At 36.2% G+C, this 20,000-nt stretch overlaps 1 protein-coding gene across 4 annotated transcripts in view; it reads right to left on the reverse strand.

Moving 5' to 3' along the window:
• LOC113821482 (E3 ubiquitin-protein ligase RBBP6) overlaps nt 1–18,390 on the reverse strand; it is a 67,558-nt gene extending 49,168 nt beyond the window's left edge. For all 4 annotated transcript variants that reach the window (XM_070143994.1, XM_070143993.1, XM_070143992.1 and 1 more), the window contains exons 1-4: nt 18,252–18,390; nt 6,078–6,244; nt 3,667–3,757; nt 3,424–3,478 (exon numbers count right to left, since the gene is read on the reverse strand). In XM_070143994.1, coding sequence (XP_070000095.1) covers nt 3,424–3,478; nt 3,667–3,757; nt 6,078–6,243 — 312 coding nt within the window. In that variant the 5' untranslated portion in view covers nt 6,244; nt 18,252–18,390. The remainder of the gene's footprint in view (nt 1–3,423; nt 3,479–3,666; nt 3,758–6,077; nt 6,245–18,251) is intronic.
• Between the last annotated feature and the right edge of the window lie 1,610 nt (nt 18,391–20,000).

The raw sequence follows: 20,000 nt of genomic DNA on the forward strand, positions 1-20,000 counted from the left end.
GCAAAGCAGGACTACAGTGAATATAACATTCTCCTGGTAGCAGTGGGTTATGTGTTCTGAATTTCCCAACAAGGGCCAATACTTTGACCTGCTTCTCAATCACTCATTCAAGTCTTGTACAGAGCCACACACACACTGTACATATAAAGCCACCCACACACATTTATATAGTGTCTCCACATCAGTAATTACACACACACACATCACACAATCAGTCTGTTAGTGTATGTTTCTGTCTGTTAGTGTATGTTTCTGTCTGTGGGTCTGTCTGTCTGTGTGTGTGGGTCTGTCTGTCTGTGTGTGTGGGTCTGTCTGTCTGTGTGTGTGGGTCTGTCTGTCTGTGTGTGTGGGTCTGTCTGTCTGTGTGTGTGGGTCTGTCTGTGTGTGTGTGTGGGTCTGTCTGTCTGTCTGTCTGTCTGTCTGTCTGTCTGTCTGTCTGTCTGTCTGTCTGTCTGTCTGTCTGTCACACACAAACACAAACACAAACACAAACACAAACACACACACACACACACACACACACACACACACACACACACACACACACACACACACACACACACACACACACACACACACACACACACAATATATATATATATATATACATTTACACACACACAAACATTTAAACTTGCACGGTCTGTAATTGTACCGGTCCTTCTGATAGTATAGCAGCTTCAAGGTCATTAGTAGGCCTCAAGTTGGAACAACCTTCATCTTATACCCCAGTAATTCATAGCCTCCTCTACATATAGGTTGGAGCAAAAAACAAATTCTGTTCAATGGCTAACTCATTTCCGTATTTTCCAATGTCATTTCATCCCCAAATAATGATAAACTTTCACTAACAATACACTCAGCTTTATAATAAATAAATAAATGAAAATGAATAAATAATAATTTAAAAAAATCAAATACAAGATTCAGTTATATCTCACACCACCCCATTGACTTATTCTGGGTTCATTTATCCACACAACTAAAAAGGTAAGTAAAATCATCCTCATTCAATTGTGGGAATTTTGCAGCAAACAGTAATTGAGAGTAAGAGTGAGAAGGAAATGAGGGAAGAGCAGAAAGGGATAGGGATAGGGAGAGGGAAGGAGAGAGGAGAGAGAGAAGAAGAAAGAGAGGAGAGGAGAGAAGAAGAGAGAGAGGAGAGGAGAGAAAAGAGGAGAGAAGAGAAGAGGAGAAGAGAGAGGAGAGGAGAGAAAAGAGGAGAGAAGAGAAGAGGAGAAGAGAGAAGAGGTGAGAGGAGAGATGAAAATTAGAACCCGTTGAGTCTGGCAAGCAGGAAAAGTAACAAAATAAAATTATGTACACTTCTAAACCTCATTTATTTCTTTCCTTCTTTTTTTTCTTCTCTCTTTTTTGTGGGGGCACTAAAACAAAATTAACAAGCCCTATGGTTCTTGCAAGGTTTAAAAAAGTTAAACTTATTTCACCTCTGAATAAAAAAGTGAAATTAACCCAGGCCTTAGATAATGAACTGTATAATCATCAAAGACTAAAGATTTTCTGAATGCAGTAAAAGGCATACTCCCCTCCTGCCTGTTTTTTTTTTCTTTTTTCTTTCTCTATGTTTCTTTAATATTAATTTTCTATGTGAAATATTTACCTTCAATGCTCTGGTTTTAACTGCAAGAATATATTTATATCAAACACTGATAAATGGACAAAATAAATGTTTGATATCTGCTTCATTCTGCTTCCATTATCATATTTTCTTTCTTTTGTACAACAGGTCAAAAACCTAAGCTCAAGGTGGAATATTCCACTTTTTTTTCTTGATAACTTCTTTCATTACCCTGTCTCGACATCAGTTAGTTCAAACAATTTTACTTGGTATTAATATTGTGTAAAATACTAAAGGAAAAGCACAGTTCCTACTGCCATAATGACTCATTAAATGTCTATACATTTTTTCTTTATAAAAGCTTATCAGTTTCACAGTTGCCATATGGAAAACAAATCACATGTAAGTGAAATTCATATTCGTTGCGGCAATTGTATAAAAATAGTTAGGTTGTAGAAAACCATGAAATCATCAAGATTCTTGTAATTCATTCAAAAATATATCAACTATAATTCAAGAAACTAACCTTTAAACAAGAAATATCACTAATATTTACAAATTTTCTTCAATGACAATGACAATTTTCTTCAATCACAAACATTTTTCAATAAATCTCATACGTCACAAGGTATATGTACTTCTTTTCATAACTTCAGTCAATAAACTGATCAAAATTGACAAAAAATAAAACAGAAAAATAAATAAACAATTAAATAAAACCCCATTTCAAACATGAAAACCTGTAATTTGTCATGTAGTACCAGTACCCTCTGTAAAAATGGATGGCAGTTTTCAAGTATCAACATCATAAATAATTTAGAAAATGATCTCAGCACTGCGGAAGCCTTTGTTGAAGACAACACAACAGTGAACAATATTATTCATATTCAACTCCACACAATGGCACAGGATGATTATCTTTCTTTACAACATACAACAAGGCATCATAGGTTCTTTATGTTCAGGCTTCTTAGAATATCCCTGATCTAGGTGTAACACAGTGCAGTGTGTCCAAAATATATGTAATCCAATAAGCATTTGTAGTTTGAAAGTGTAACTGTGGCAAGCAATATTCCTTGGGCGTCATAACCACAACTTGCTATGGCATGTGTATGTTTAAAATTTGCAAAATAATAGGGTTTCAAAGCTTTAACCCAAAGAGAACAACAATGTTCGACCAAATAGCAGACACCTCAGGTTAAAGTTTTATTGGCTACATCATACAAAACATACAGGAATATAAATACTTATTAGACATGACAAAAAATCATGGTCAATTCACTGTTCATGACAAATAAATATCTTCATCCATTTCAATATTTCAATATCCATTCTCAGAAATGTATGTTCCTTGGCTGCTACGAAGTAAGGTAACTGATAAAAATCGAAAATATTATGTCTACCTCAACTTTACACACAGGATTATTTAATTTTTTGGTTAGTTATCCAGTGTGTAAAATTAAGTGACAAATTACTACACAGTTTACAAGAACAAATTTGTTGCAATAACAACCCATGGGGAGGGGAAAAGTTATCAAAAGTCTACAGAGAGAAATAATAATAAAAGTTAAAAAAATAATAATAATCAATATTATGAAATACTGGAAAAAAGGTATTTTGGATGTATGTATGAGGACAGCTTCATACTGTCCTCAAATAGTATACAACCAAGGTGACACCACGAAGGGACACCACGGTATCTTAAGAGTGTGGCCAGCAGCACTTGTGATAGCGCTTCTGCTTCAGCCTTTTCACTCCAATAGTCATCCACTTAAAAACTAGATAAATAGGTGTTACCCGGCTGGAGGTAAAGTAAGTTGCACAGCTGATCCACTGTTACATACGTTCATCAGGTTTGAAGGGTTGGATAGTAGTAGGGCTGTCGGTTCCTTGTTCTCCCTGTTGAAAAAAAAATTATGAATTCAGTTAAGATTTTCTCTAAAGTACTAAGAAGTTCCGAGTCAAAAGCTTTACTCCAAAGAGAACTGAAAGATAATTTTTCATTTATCTTCATGTTCTTTTGGCATTTAAAAAAATCTATATTCTTCATTTCAATATTATATACTAATTACCAGCAAGAGACCTACCATGGCTTCTTCATGAGTGCGGGATCGATGGGCACTCTTGCGACTATCAGCGATGAATTCTTTGGGATAAGCGTCTTCTCATCTGTGTAAACTGCAAAGAAAGCAAATAGTCATTAAAACATATTGAATAATTGAAAGTATAAAGTCTTGTAGAAAATATAAGTAGCAATTTTCCATAGGTTTCCTCTATCTTCCCTAAACCCAATTCTGATTGGGATGGTATGCATGTACATGCCATACCTAATGTGAGTAGTTCACAATTGTCTTAACACACATGTGGCTCCTCAGTGCTTAGTCACCAATGAGTCAATTATCAGTACTATCTCACCTGTTTCTTCTTTTCCTTGATTTTTAGAAGTATGTCAACATATACTGCTATTAGTAATGCTATTAACACTTTAATAATCATAATGTCTATATAAAAAATAATAGGATCCATACTGCTAGCATTTGTAAAAATACATTTTTTCCCAATTCCTAAGGAGAGATAAGATCAGGTGAGGTCACAATCTATCCACTTGCTTTAGCTGTATTTGTATTACCTTTACAATGGGAAATATTTAGGCTAAAATCTAGCAAGGCCAGGTACACTTGAACACACTGCTCTGTGTCCAAGCTGGTGGCTGGGCACATCAACCCAGCCATCACAAAGCAGCCTCATGGCATGATTAAATATCATAGCATCTTTCACTATAATGTGATAGAATGTGAATGGTTGAAAATACATTCAGTGAAAAGTAACATGCAGGAAGTATGCACACCCAATGTCATGTTGCCATTCTTACTTTTTCCACCCTTAATTTGAATCTTAACCCGTGATCCAGGAGACATGACAGTGCCACCATCCGAGAAAATGGCCAGGGGCCAGGTGACACTAACTTGCTGTTATGTGCAAAGGCCAGGGTGACAAAAAAGACTGACCATGAATGCACAAACCTCTTGGAGTATGATTTAATTCATCTGGCTTATAGAGGAGAGCTTTTATATTATTCCTATCGATAAATGAGTGTGGAATGCTATGTGTCTAAGCCATGACTAAGAGCACTGGCTCCATGGAGGATGCCATTTCCATGCATTGTATTCCTGGCTACTATGACCGGTGGAGCTGGTTGTATTACAGAAATATAAGAACTATGTAAAAAAAAATATATGACAAAAACAATACATCTCGAGGTGCCATGGAGTCTGCGCAAGGAAAATAATTTATTATCATCTGGATAAAACAAACATAAACATGGCCAATGGCAAAAAAGCTAAAAAGCTTATGCAACATATCTTTGCAAAGGGGAGGCACAGAGTCTTGTCACCGCACATGAGTGTTACCATACGCCTAGCCTGCACACCACACACCCAGGAGAGCAGCCACTTACGCATGCCACTGCTCATATTTTCAGACCTGTGATTGCTGTGATGCTACAGAATCCAATGAGTTAAACATCAGAGCATCTTCACACTCAGTGTTAAGTTATATTCAGCAAGTATACACACCCAATGTCATGTTGACAACTTGACTTTTTCCACCACAAACTTGAATCCTAAGGGAGATTATCATTTGGAGACATTTTTCTCTGCTTTCAACAATCTAAACAAATACTACAAGAATTATGTCCAGACCGCAGAAAGACGACAGTCTGATTGCTTGAAAATCTACCAAATCAAATATAAAATGAGGTATGTCAAAGTCCACTTCTCATGCAAATATCACCAAAGGACATGCTAGTCCCACACACCTCCCCATATACTCTAAAGAAAAGCTGGGAATGTAGCGACATGAAATATTTGGTTGAAGGCCGAAGAGAAGGTAATGACTTGCCATAAGTACACAATGCTCTTGGAAGATTATACTCAGTGGACATTTAAGATGGGGTCTTGCATAATTCCAACATTATTTCCATGGTCAGGATCTTATTCCTGCTTGCCATTACCAGCAGCACAGGGATTTTCAGAAAATTGAATACCAAAATATTCTTAAAAAGACATAAATAATAAAATGTTACTAATTGTTGTTATTATTGCACAAAGCTGTAGACTACTTAGAGATAAGATATGGCATCTGTGCATGGAAAATAGTCTATCATCTTGAAACTGCTGATAAAATTACAAAAGAGCTTAGAAAAGGGTAAAGCAAAAAATGCTTAAGCAGAGAGAGAGAAAAATATGGCAAAGGGGAGGCAAAGAGTCTTGATCCCACAGAGTGTTTGCCTGGGCTAAGCCTACAGGCTATAAACTGCTGAGTTGCCACTAAAATTAGTCTAATGCCCATTTTGAGCCACATGTGGGCAGCAAGGCACCTGGTTCGAATGGGTTATGAGGCACTTCACAACACGACAAAGTCAGACTACAAAAATTTGGTAGACAATTAAATAAACAAATAAATAAAATAAGGAACATAATTTTTAAAATGTGCTTACCTTCCTTGGTCTCTGCATTGGTGATCTGTAGATCATATGGCTGTCCTCTTCCCAGCCTCTTCTGTTGGATAATGGCCTCTTTGAGGTCACCTAGGCTGATGTGGACTCCATCCACTGGCAGCGTGTCATACTCGACAGCTGACTTAAATTTGTAATGCACCGACATCCTGGAATAGACAAACAGTAATATATTAATACACATTTCAAGTACATAGAAAAAAAGGTAGTAGGTTAAAATACCAGCAATCAAAACTACATAACAGGTTGATAAAGTATGTACCTGTACATTCAGCTACATTTATTACTTGTTCTCCCATAAATAATTCCCATCTTCATATAAACTTTTGTGCAGAAACAATAGAAGAGGATGAAGAGGATCTTCAGACCTTGACAAAAGGGGAGGAAAGTACAGACACACAGAAATATGTAACTCTAAAGCTACTGCATTTCTGTAACACCTTTACTATCTAATTTTCCAAATTATCTTATCAACCATACCATATTTAAAGCTTAACTTCTGTACCTGTCATATTCTACTTATATTCTAGGTGACCTTGACTATTACAAGAAAAAATCTCAATTTTCTATACAAATTCAGACCTAAAGCTTAGAAAAGGGGGACAAGGGAAGAGATGATGAATACAGTTATCTCCAATGACTAAGGTGATAAAAGGAGTATTAGGTTAGAAAAGCAAAGAAATTATATGTTTCCCTGAATGTGTGTCAATTTGGCAATGTCAAATACAATTTTTCGATGTAAGTAAATGAAAAGAAACTAAGCTGAACACGTATGTACAAAAAAGTGCAGGCTCAACTGTGTAGCATGAACAATTGATAGATGGGCTTAGTGCTTCTTGGCAAAAGAATGCCAAGAAGTCTCATGGCATTAAGAATCCTCATATGGCACAGCCTCTGGCAGCTTTACTAGTGCATACAGAGCTAAAATTATATCAAGGCCAACAAACCATTCACATCCCTTCCTGCCCACAGGTAACCTAAATCAGAGATCATGAAGCTCGAAGTCTAATCTGAGGTATTCACACCTAGCTGAGTTGTATTTACTGACCTGACACTACTGGACATTCTATACAAGAAGGAATTTGCTGCTCCTGGTTTCTGAGCATAAGTGGCAAGGCAACTCATTTATCTCAATTAGCAATAGACCTATTGTAAACCAGTAACACTGTACAGATCATTCAGTGACTAATAAAGTTTACTGCTGTTTATGTCTAGATATGATTACAGTATAAGATACTGACAAATTGATGAATTCTAAGATTTTTTTCATGGACAGACTCATAATCCAAAAAATAAAGTCCTTCCAAAGCACCTTCCCAGATCATATGCCAAGGTGTTTTTTTAAATGAATCTACCATAAAGTTGATTATTCCACTAATTCTAATCCCACATCATGTTTCCCTTGTATTGTGCATGTCCAAAAAACAAATTTTTGGACATGTAATTCTAGCCTTATCTCATATGTCTAACACCCCCCTCCCCATCCACAATATATATTATACATGTCAATATCACCACGTCTCAGTATCTTACTTTATTTCTCTAATATATTTAAACAATATTCTGTTTCATATACATGTTGTTTAATAATTTCCTTTCTATTTTCCTATCTTTATTCATGAAGGGGAGGTAACTGTAGTAATTTTTGACCCTGCACTGCTATGCAATACTGAAAAATAAATCTTTAAGCACTAGAAATATGAACCATAATTTTCATTGGTAAAACTTGAAAAAACTGAGCTGAAAGAATTGAAGTTCAAAAATTGTTTCCATATTATGAGTTATTTCATCCACTTCCCTTAACCAAGAAAGCCTATGTACCTATGATTACTTCCTAACCAGATAATCAAGAACTCTATCTTAAGAGTGATAAGTCCTGTTTCAGACAATTGCTATTGTTAATTGTTAATGGGCTATTAGTCAATGTACAGGATAACATCAGAGGGGTAAAACAGTGTAACTACTTAATGCTGTCAGTGTGCCTGATGTGCACTTGGATCTAGACATCCTCCCATCCTAACAAGTTACTAAGGTTATGACAAAGGCTCCCAATTCCCAATTCCTTTACAGAGATGGGTGGGTTAGCCACAAGCAAATAGTGGCCAAACAACATACAAACATAATGAGATTGTGGAGGGAGCTTTTATTTCTCCAAAAGTACTTCTATCAACTCTTAGCATCACACTTGGAAAATGGTACTTAAAATATCTAAATATTTAAAGTCAAATTATAAGTGATTAGGTGCCTAATACTGAATGAGCCAAGGGAACCTGACAATGCATACCACCAACCTCAAGTTACAGGCCCCTTATCAACATTAAATACAGCAATTATTGAGTAAAATCTTAACCCCTTTGTTCCAGGTGACGTGACCATCCTGTCATGGAAAAATTTGGGTCAATGGCCGGGTGTCATGGGACAAAATGGCCACAGGCCAGCGACCTTCATGAGTGAAGGCCAGGGTGACAAAAGACTCACCATAAAGCACAAACCTCCTGGAGTGTGATTATTCATTTGGCATTTAGAAGGGGGCTTTTGCATTATTCCCATCAATAAAAAAGTGTGGAATATAATGTATATAAGCCATGACTGGAAGAGCATCAGATCTAAGACACCATTTCCATGCTCAGCATCATATTCCTGACTGCCTTGACTGACAGTGCAGATTGTATTATGGAAAGTTGAAAATTATGTAAAATATAATATATGGCTCAAAAAAAATGTTGCACACTTCATTACCATCTGTGAAATGGGAAGAGAGCTAAAAACGTTCACCCAAAATAACTTTAGAAAGGGGAGGCATAAAGTCTTGACACTGCACACACATTTATGTGCGCCTAGCCTAAGTGCCACACACACAGCAGAGCCCTAACTTACATAAAACTAATACTATTACTTTCGGCCATGTGATTGCCGTGACGCAACTGGATCCAATGGGTTAATGTAGTCAGTAAATTTTGCAATCAAATTATCAACTTTCATGTCTGTTATTATTTTGTGGGACTATCATTTCATCAAAACATTGCCAATCAAAAATAAATATTTATAAATTATCAAGGTAAATAAAAAACTCCCAGCTTCACAATTCGTTATAGCCAACATCTGATTAAGCATTACTGTCTCTGACTCTAACAAATTAGCTTTTAAATTGGTTTTCTCTAAGAGAGGGAGATGGGACACCTTTGTCAGCTTTGGGACGTTTTACAATTCAAGCTGTCCCATTAAAAGCCAATAGAACTTTGGACACTACTGTCCTGTAATATCTATGGTTTGGTCACAGATGCACCAACACCTGGCAAGTTAAAGACACTCGAGTGGTACACAACTGAACCAAAATGGAAGTAATGTGCTATGTCCCCATAGACTTTTCAATGCAATAATCATCTTGAGACATTGATTTATACTTTCCACATTCAGATCTACCCTAACCTGTGCCTTACTCTCTTTCCTTAGATATCCTGCAACCATTTTATAGGTTATTTCCTAATGCAGATGCTAACAAATTAAAATGTTTATTCCAAGTGAGATAAATGGTTATAAATTTTCTATATGAAGTGTTTTCTTTCTCAATCATAATGGCTATGTTCTACATAACTGCATGATTATTTGGAATAGACCATGATAAGCACAACTGTGGGTTTTACACCGAGCTCAAAAGAAGGTTAACAAATCTTCCTTACATATATTCAGACGCTGAACTTATTAGATGACAAATCAACTTGGAAGTTGACAAGCTCTACCATAGCCACAGAATGCCTTGACTCCACACACAAGTTTACATGAAAATAATTTGTTTAATGATTGCAGCCTTCCATTTGCCTTCTGCAGATTACTTTTGAATATAACTATATTCTGATTACCTTATCTTTTCTTTATTTTCACACAATCCTTTTCTATGCTTTGTTGATATGATCCTAGACCACTTTATCTACAAGTCACTTCAACCTCCAATCACCCAATGATAAACAACTAACAAATTCATTTGTTTATTGGACCTATAACAATAGAAAAAATAAAAATAAAAAGTTAGTGTGCACTACATCTTGAAAATGATATTCAATAAAAATAAAAATTAAAAAGTGGTAAATATTTAATAAAGTCAGATGAGGATGGGTATTCATTAATGAATATCGTCCCATACCTAAACAATATTATGGATCCCAGTAATGCACACAAGATCTAATCCCAGTGACTGAGATGGACTCACAATGTAGTGAGGCATCACTGTCTGAAATCATTTGCCACAATGTGATAACATTTCTACCAAGACTTTGGTTTCTATCAATTACAGTGAAATAGACCCTTTGATATGCAATATATGGTTTGCATATACTTTTAAACAAACATAGGGGTCCCGGCTGCCTATATACCCAATCTTAGCTAGGGGGATAAGTGTGTATACAAGGTCATATTCCTATGGTAAGGGTTTAGGTTGGGCTTATGGTGGCATGCACACCAGTAGACTTTAATGGAAGATTGGTTCTTCAAAAGTTGGCAATTCTGCCTATAGATTTTTAATAATGGTGATCACGTCTGTAATTTCATTTGCCAATTCTAAGCAATTTTTGTGGTGTTTTTATACATTCTGGAGTGTTTTTTTATTTCATTATAATTTACCCATATACTTCTCTGATATAATTCCAAGCCTACCCATATCACATCAAGATTGTTGATTATACTTGCAAAGGAAATGAGTAGATTCCTTCTTATCACAGAAAAATATATTTGATATGAATGTCATTAAAGGCCTGATTACCATGCAAGAAAATTTACCTTGATTTTTCTCAAATGTTCATGACATAGCTATATATTTTTTTTTACCTAAAAATAAATAGACAGGTCTTAGAAACACATCCTATAACAATTCATAGAGTTTCCTATTGGTTACTGTTTAGGGTTTTCTTAATTTGACTGCACAAGGTAGTTCAGTTTTATCAAGCTTGTTTTTTACACACACTCTTACGAAATATAAATAGATCACATCCTCACAAGAATTGTCACTGACCTTTTTAATTAACATAGCCATGCATACAGTACAAGAAGAAGTACTTGCTAGAGAACCAACACATTTAGAAGCTTCTTTTGACATAGCCAGATGACTACACATTCACTTGCCCCCCTCCACACTAACTAAAACTATCTCCTATAACTTCCACATGCATTTGTGTGGCTAAGGTGAGGGTTTCCAACATCACCATTTGTACAATAAATGAACATCTGATTCTGCAAAACATAAAACATGAAAAAACATTTCTTTAGAAAATAAACAACTACCTTTACCCACATTCTGTCAAATCTTGCTCTGATTTGTAACGGAGATATAAAATCTCAAATCCGGCAATCCAAAGATTACCACAGCCTCTACAATTTGCACCCTACCAATTGCCAAAAAGTCTTCCTGAATATTTTGACATGAGAAAGCTCCAATCTGTATCATGGTGAAGTTTTAATAACCTCTTCTAGCTCTATCAAATTTGATATCAATGGATTTCTATCAATAGCAGCAAACCAAAGACTACAGTCAGAGTCTGCAGAATTTACAAATATGCACATTATGAATGGCTAGAAACTCCTATTCAATGTACAATGTCTAGGGGCTGAGCTTGCAGAAAGAGATATTTACCATGTAGAAGCTACTAATCAGCTGGGTTATCACATCAACTCAAGACATATCTGGGCTCTATCTGAACTATGTACTTATTACATTCCAGGTTGTGAGGTTGGAGGAAGGTAGTAAAAATCCCTGCATAATCCTGATCCCATCCTTTGCCAATCCTCCCAACCTACTGGGACTTTTTTTTTAAACAAATTTTAATCTATTTCTGGTTTCAATTATTCAGTGTAATATGAATAAGTCTGCCATTATTTTCCATCGCAAATGATAGAAGTGAAAGCGGTAACAGTATATAACAGAATCCCATCCATAACACAAAAACTTAAACTTGTGAATTAACAACCTTTCCTATTCTATGACCCTTACCAATATATAATAAGGTTAATCTTAATGGTATGGATGTGCTAAGCTAGAGCAAATTGAAGATGATATTCTTACAGAGAACAATCGGTTATAGCCACAGGTACAAAAATTAATCTGCAGATATAAATGGTAATGCCACAAATAAAAGCCTCCCCTTGGGTATGAACATTTCATGGAAAGATTCCCTTTTATTGATTATATGAAGGATAATTGTATGTAGGTCCTGTAAGGGAGATAAAATTTAGTTTCATTTAATGTTTTAATTTTCATATTGCTCCATGGCCCCTCATTAATTGATTATGTGATAGATAACTTTATGTAGGTACTGTTGGGGAGATAAAATTCAGTTTCATTTGATGTCGTAATTTTTATATTACTCCATGGCCCGTCATTAAGTACCCTGTGACCAGTACAAAATGCATGTCCGGCTCTCTGTTTAAAATATACGATATGTATCTGAATATGAACAAAAGTCACCAATTTAAACAAATTAATGAATCCCATCCTAAACTTGCAAACTACTCAAAGATCACTGTATAAACCAAAACTCAAACTCCAGAACTCAGGCCTTTGCCCCTGGACCCCTTACTAATATCTGCATTTTCCTAGCCAGTGTGTACTTTAACAAACAAACTGATACTTTAAGAATTCTTTATCTTTATGGCATAGATGTACACAAAGCCAGTACAAATCAAAAATTATCTTCTTATACAGTATAAAACACTGCAATCTAGTATAAAAAATCATCTACAGAAATGAAAGTTAATACCACAAATAAAGGAAAATCACTGAAAGCATCACAATTTTAGTCTGTTGAGTACTCCCAAGTTTAACTTTATCTTGCTATAAATACCAAGGTGAGGACAATATTTGTCAGGGGGTGTTATAGAGAAGATCCTCCCAATAACCCTTTCCTTTATCAATGGCGAATGGGCATGGCCAGTCATGGCAATTTGGATCATTGAATAAATTAAGTGGGAGGAAATCATTATTAACCCATTCGTCCCGGGTGTCACATATATGAGACACGGAAAAAATAAACAGTGTCGGGCTGCCCGCCAGTGCGATGCTGTCTCGGAGCCGTGCTCCGCGGCAGAAGCGGCGGGCGGCCGGGCAGGCGGACAGACTCCGGGGAAGCTCCGCCCGCTGATTTTGTAACTGCCCGGATTTTTTAAATTTTGGCTACAAAATGTAACCCGGCGCGGGTGGGTTAACCCCTACGATATGGATAATATATTACTGTCCTGTTATGGAAAAATCTGGGTCGAGGACCAGGTGACGTGAACAAGTTGTCATCAGGTGAAATGTCCAAGGGCTGGGTGACGCGAACTTGCTGTCATGAGTGAAGGCCAGGGTGACAAAAGACTCACCAGGAGTGCACAAACCTCTTGGAGTGATTTGACTCATTTGGCGCTTAGAAGGGGGATTTAGCATTATTCCTATTGATACACGAATGTAGAACGTAACATACATAAGCCGTGACTGGAAGAGCGGCAGCTCCTGGGAGGCCGCTATTTCCATGCTGAACACCCTATTCCTGGCCGCTGTGACTGTCAACACATGTTGTATTTTATCGAGTTATTTACATCATAAAGAGATAACATAGTCTGAGGAACAGAGTCTTGTGACTGCGCCTGGCCTACGCACCACTCACCTGGCATGTTAGCTACTTACATAACCCACTGCCCGTATTTTCAGCACCAAGATTTTCTTCACGTGTCAACAATTAAGCCTATTAGCAGCGTATTCAAAATATAGTAAAATGATGAGGCTTAGGGACAAAGCTCTCAGGTATAGCAGTAGGATAAAATATTGTGGCAAAAAGGGTTAAAATTGAATTAATGATTACGACAGAATATGTTAGATGTCAAAGGTTGTAGAGCACTTTAGGTTAGTATGGTAGTGAAAAGGGAAAAGAGGGAAGAGGAAACCGAGCTCAAAGGCCATTTAGGTTTGACACAAAGTCAGCCTTTCATCCTATCAGCATGGCCCTTGCACTTTGGGATGTGGACAGAAGGGGGTGAAGAAGAGTAGGAAAAGGAAAGGGGGAGAAGAAAAGACCACACAAAATTAGCTGAGGCAAGGGCTGTGGTCCAAGATAAGGGTGACCTCCTACAATGGGCCTCAGCCTCCGTCTCCTAAGCACTCCACAACAATAACGAGCAAATCTTAACAGTAAATCTCCCAACTCCACATCACATCTATTCAGCAAGTTACCATAAAAGAGGAGTGCCCTTCTGTCATTGCCAAATGGGAGGGTTGATGGGGTGCTCTCACCTCAATATGCACATAAGTAGCCTTAAGCTATGTGTAGTGTTTTCCACACATGTCTCCTTTATCTGTGGCAATACCATTCATTGGCATATTATTTCTTGGGATTTTTTTTTTTTTCCCACACAGCCATCCAAGCTTGCAAATATTATCCTTTGTTTCAATTATTCACAATGTAAAATGCCTGAATCTGTTATTGTTTTCGATTGCACATGATATAAATGAAAGTATTGGCAACTGTTCATGTAGTGACCACACCCATGATTGATGTATTTCCCAATCAGTTACTCTGCTCCTGGCCCCCAACTCAATTGCTTTGGACCTTTTCTCTGTAAAGCATTTGTAGTAACTTATTTTCTTTATTTCTAATGGTACTCTTTTCCTGCATAGATCAGTTCAAATATCAGGAACCCAGCCCACTGTTATGTATAATCTATGGGAATTCACACCATTCATAAAATTTTGTTAATTCAAATAATGCACCTACTTACTGAAAATTATATATTTTTATATACCAAATACCAATCTTTTGATGGCTTCCCTCTGCTGTCTGAATCGCTTGGTTTTCAATCACTTTTTTCTGCCATTTTGGGCATTTAATCAGCTCAAATATCAAGCTGTAATACTGACTTGTGTATTTCTTCAGCATACCCACAATATAGCATCATAAATGACCCAGGATCAACCAACAATCTTGGTGTACTAAGTCTAATAGCAGAGGAGGGCATGAATTATACAAGGAAAATTTGGGGGAATTACAAGATGAAATGAGAACAGAACATAAATGGGTAAAACCTGCACAAAAATCTGATAATGAAACTATAGATGTGACCGCCATCTTTAAAAGTCTACCAATAACGTGCCAACTTTCAAAAACTCTATAGGAATCTAACCCATCTTTCGGTAAAACCAATGGTAATTGTACAATATGTCCTGACCAATAAACCAAACTAACTCCACATCACAAACGTTATTCAACAATTAAGCTTAACGTGACTAGGTAAGCCCTGGCAAACTTTCTCTTCACCTTAATTTGCATAGCCAAAATGGAGCAGTGTCCATAGCAAAAAGATTAAACTACATACCTTTACCTAACATTCCTTTGCTTCTGTCTACTGTCTGGAATGACTAGTTTCTAATTACTTTTTTGGGGGGCATTTGAGGCACTTGATAAGCTCACATATCAGCTGTGACAGTTACTAATATATATTTCTTTGGCATAACCACTATAATGTTTTAGAAATGACCCGGAATTGACAAAACACTCCAACCGAAACATTACCCACTGGCATGTTGTCAGGGAATGGCAACTTGGGTTGTCAAAACTCCCAGTGGCAAAAAAATCCAAGCACAGTTTTTTAAAGGAATAGCAGAAAATCTATCAAAACGTGAAGCAAGTTTAATAAAAATAAAAGAATAAATAAAACCCATGAATTTGGAAAAGCAGACCTTGAAAATGACAGTAGAGAGTTGTGTCCATACTAATGATTCCCTTTGCATAAATCAACATGGAGGTCTTGAAAAAATATGAGTCAATCATCTTTCTCTATTACATACCTCACTTATTTTTCATTTGAGTACATTCTTGGGCCTGAGAGCAGGAAAGTGCATGAAAGGTACCAGGAAAATTGTGGGGTAAAATATTAATAATACACAAGAGAATCAGTTTCTATATTGTCTAATGGAGGAGGTTGTGCCTCTACAACCATCGGAAATAGCTACCACCCTCAAACCTGTCCAGAAAAACAAAGAATTCTTCACGTATTCATGGTAGGAGAGAGCGTACAACCACCATGCAGTGGTAGCATTGCCCGATTTGTGTGGTGCTTTCGGATGGTATGCAGTATGAGGCAGTGGTGGAGTTGCATAAAAAAAAAAAAAAAAATGATTGGATGCTACAAACCAAGACAATCTTTTTCAATAGCAATATTTGTGCAAATGCTACCTAAAAGTGCTATATGTAAAAGAACAGAGGTGAAAGCCCAATTTTAGCTAAGTTTACATGCAAAGAGCAAACACTGCACTGACTGCAGAATTCATTACTGCAATACGCCAAGTAGTTCATCTGTTCCTAGGCTCTTGTAAAAATGATATATTGCTAACCCAATAGCGACGGTACATTTTCAAGCCGAAAATAATATTTTCCGGGCGGTTTCAAAATCGGCATGTGGGTGTTTGGGTTAATAATGCTGCAATACCTCATTAACATGCTATAAGATTAATTTATACAGTACGGTAGAAGAAGTGCCTCAAATGACAAATAAAAAGTGATTAGAAGTGAAGCAAGCAACCCAGTATAAATATAGCTCCATCTTGCCATCTTGGATGAAGGTTATAGGTCGGGACTTTTTTGGGGGTTTGGAAGGTTTGAATTGTTGTAGATTTTGCCAAAAATAGGTTGGGTTCCTGTTTTTCAAATTTTGGCTCGTCAGTTTGTAGACTTTCAAAAATGGCAGGAACCTCCGCAGTTTCATTAGCAGATTTTCAGCATTCTTTGTGTTAGTTTTACACATTTTTGTTCTCTTTTCTTACTTAAGCCTATTTTACCCTGTCCTTTTCCTGTTATACTTTATGCTCTCCCCTACTATAAAGACTAAAAAATCAAGACTGTCTATGGAAATGGTACTCAGATCTATTCATGGATTCATTTGGGGGAGGGGGGGGGGGATATAGGCAATGTAGTGACTGACTGTGTATAATACTAACCTGTAATTTCCCTGGTACCTTTCATGCCCTCCCCTGCTATCGGGGCCAAGCTTGTCATTAAAGGGAGGGGGGGGGGGGAGTCGTCACGCAATAAATAATACAAGTTTGCACTGTAGATGGTGAGAGGAATCCAATGATACAGATATCATCACAGAAATTGACCAACTGACCATATCTAAAGGCTTATTGTGGGTATACAGTGTGTGCACTCCTTCCCCCCCTCCTATTCCAAGCAGTTAATCACCTATATAGAATGAGAAAATACCATTCTCTATGCGCTGATTTCTAAAGCTTTAACGAATATGTATTGGTTACAAAGCGACAGCACTCCTCCAAGGCTAATTCACTCGAGCCACTCCTGGGAACCGATACATATCACCATATGAACCAAATTTCTTTATGAAGGAAATACCATTCCTATTCTTGCATCACTCCAACCAGAAGCATAGTTAACACTAGACATCTTTCAGACTCCGATGATAAAACATCTGAGAGATTTTCAGACCCAGACAAGTTCTCCAAAACTGCCCAAACATTTATGGCCAAATAAATGGAAAACACAGCTTAATCTATTACACAATGCTTTACCAACTACATACTCAATCCAAGATCTACATTACCTTGTAAGAATATCACCAAAACGAATAGTACTGCCACAACTTCTTTGCCACACACACACACAGCTGTTACTGACCGTCGAACTCAACACTTTCACCGAGGTAGGCCTACCCATAAGCCTCTCCCCTAATAAACACTTACTTTTTCCTTGTTACTTTCACTTGCATACAAAATACAGTCGAGGGAACCTAGAGTAAAATGGGTCTTTAAATAACCTTTTCCAGACCCTGTGCCACGTACCCAATATGTTTTCCTTGATGGAAATGCCCAAGGTAATTTACCAGGAAAACTAAAAATAACTAAATATTCGCGATTTTTTTCCTCTGCTGCAGATGCCGGATGAAAGGATTCGCATCGGAATATTAATATATCTTTTAAGAATGGAGGAGTAATCCACGTGCGAATTATTGAATTCTAAGGTATTCAGTAAGGACCACAAACAAGTTTTGAAAGATTTCATTTGCAATCTTATCGACGGATCGTGCATCTAGCCTCGTTAGCCCACATACTTAAGATATTCTCGATAAAGTTCCACGTACGAGACTATTTATGACATAAAAATATATAACCGAAGAAGGTCTTACCTTAGGGATAAAAGTGAGCTGTTAGGGTAGTCACATCACCGTAAAAACACTTAAAATCACAATAATTTTCCTAAACGCAGCTGTCTCTTGCACAAGATGGCGGCTAATGCGACCTTTCCCAGAATTGCGTCACTCCTTCACATCCAGTGAGATTTCTCCAATCGTTTAACCTTTGATACAGTCTCTTTTGATCTAGTAATTTCCATTTTTAGATACTATTTAATAAATATAATAAAATAAAAATAATATTTAATATTTTATTTTATGTATCTCTAATGTTTTGCAGATTGATGAAAAAGATCTCTAAGGGGATGTGAACGAGTTAAATTTACATACGTACTATTTAAGATTTTTTTTTATTTTTACATCTAATGCACAATAAGAACTGTTTATCTACTTCATTTAATCTTCAGGTAAATTATGATATGGGATATTCTGTTAAAACAATTAAATATTACCAAAGATATTTTTCAAGAAAACATTCGGGTACGGGGTTCACAATCAGGGCGCGCGGGACATTTAAATTGTCACTGAAAAATAGAAAATGAATAATTATATGGAAATCAGCGCGTCACCCGTTATTTCATAGAATGCGCCACTCTAAGCTTTACAAATGTATATTAATGGTAGTTTTGTTGCGAAAATATTTGATATATTTCAGTCATTTGTCCAGTCATACAGGGATACTTACATGAATACATACATAAATACAAAAATATGTGCATGCAAACGCACACACACGCGCGCGCGCGCGCGAATATACATGTGTGTGTGTGTGTGTGTGTGTGTGTGTGTGTGTGTGTGTGTGTGTGTGTGTGTGTGTGTGTGTGTGTGTGTGTGTGTGTGTGTGTGTGTGTGTGTGTGTGTGTGTAATATATATGTTACAGGGAATACATGAAATTGGGGATTACACGTAAACCCTGAAATAATCAGGGATTTCATGTGATGGCTGTGATCATAGGTAAATACAGTTATTACGTGATATCTCAAAAAATAAGTAAAGAAAGAAAGAATAAAAATTAATATATATATATATATATATATATATATATATATATATATATATATACATACATATATATATACATACATATATATATATATATATATATATATATATATATATATATATATAAGATATGATACCCATAGAGCGGTTTGCATGGTATATCAATAATGCATTGGCATCTAAACTATAAATATATATGCAGGAAACTATGAGATAATATGACATGAAGAAAAAAAATCTGTCACACAGATTACATGAAATCCCTGATCATTTCAAGGTTTACGTGTAATCCCTAGTTTCACAGATTCCCTTTATATATATAAATATATATATATAATATATATATATATATATATAATATATAATATATATATATATATATATATATATATATATTTATGTGTGTGTGTGTGTATTCATATATATATATATACATATACATATATATATATATATATATATATATATATATATATATATATATATATATATATATTCATATATACATTCAGTATCATCGTTGTCGCCAGTATACTAATCTAATACTGTGACATAATTGTTAATCTTAATGTTCAACTCGCTTGTGCTTAAAGAAATTATGTATGTCAGAAACATCGTTATTCTTGATGGAAATCATTTGCATATATCGCTATTTATACACGAAAATAAAACCAACTAAAAATTACGCAATGAAAAAACGGACTTTTCTATGGCAACACGCCGTAAACAAGTGACGTCAT

This window comes from Penaeus vannamei, chromosome 31, assembly GCF_042767895.1.
Source record: "Penaeus vannamei isolate JL-2024 chromosome 31, ASM4276789v1, whole genome shotgun sequence".
Lineage (NCBI taxonomy): Eukaryota > Metazoa > Arthropoda > Malacostraca > Decapoda > Penaeidae > Penaeus > Penaeus vannamei.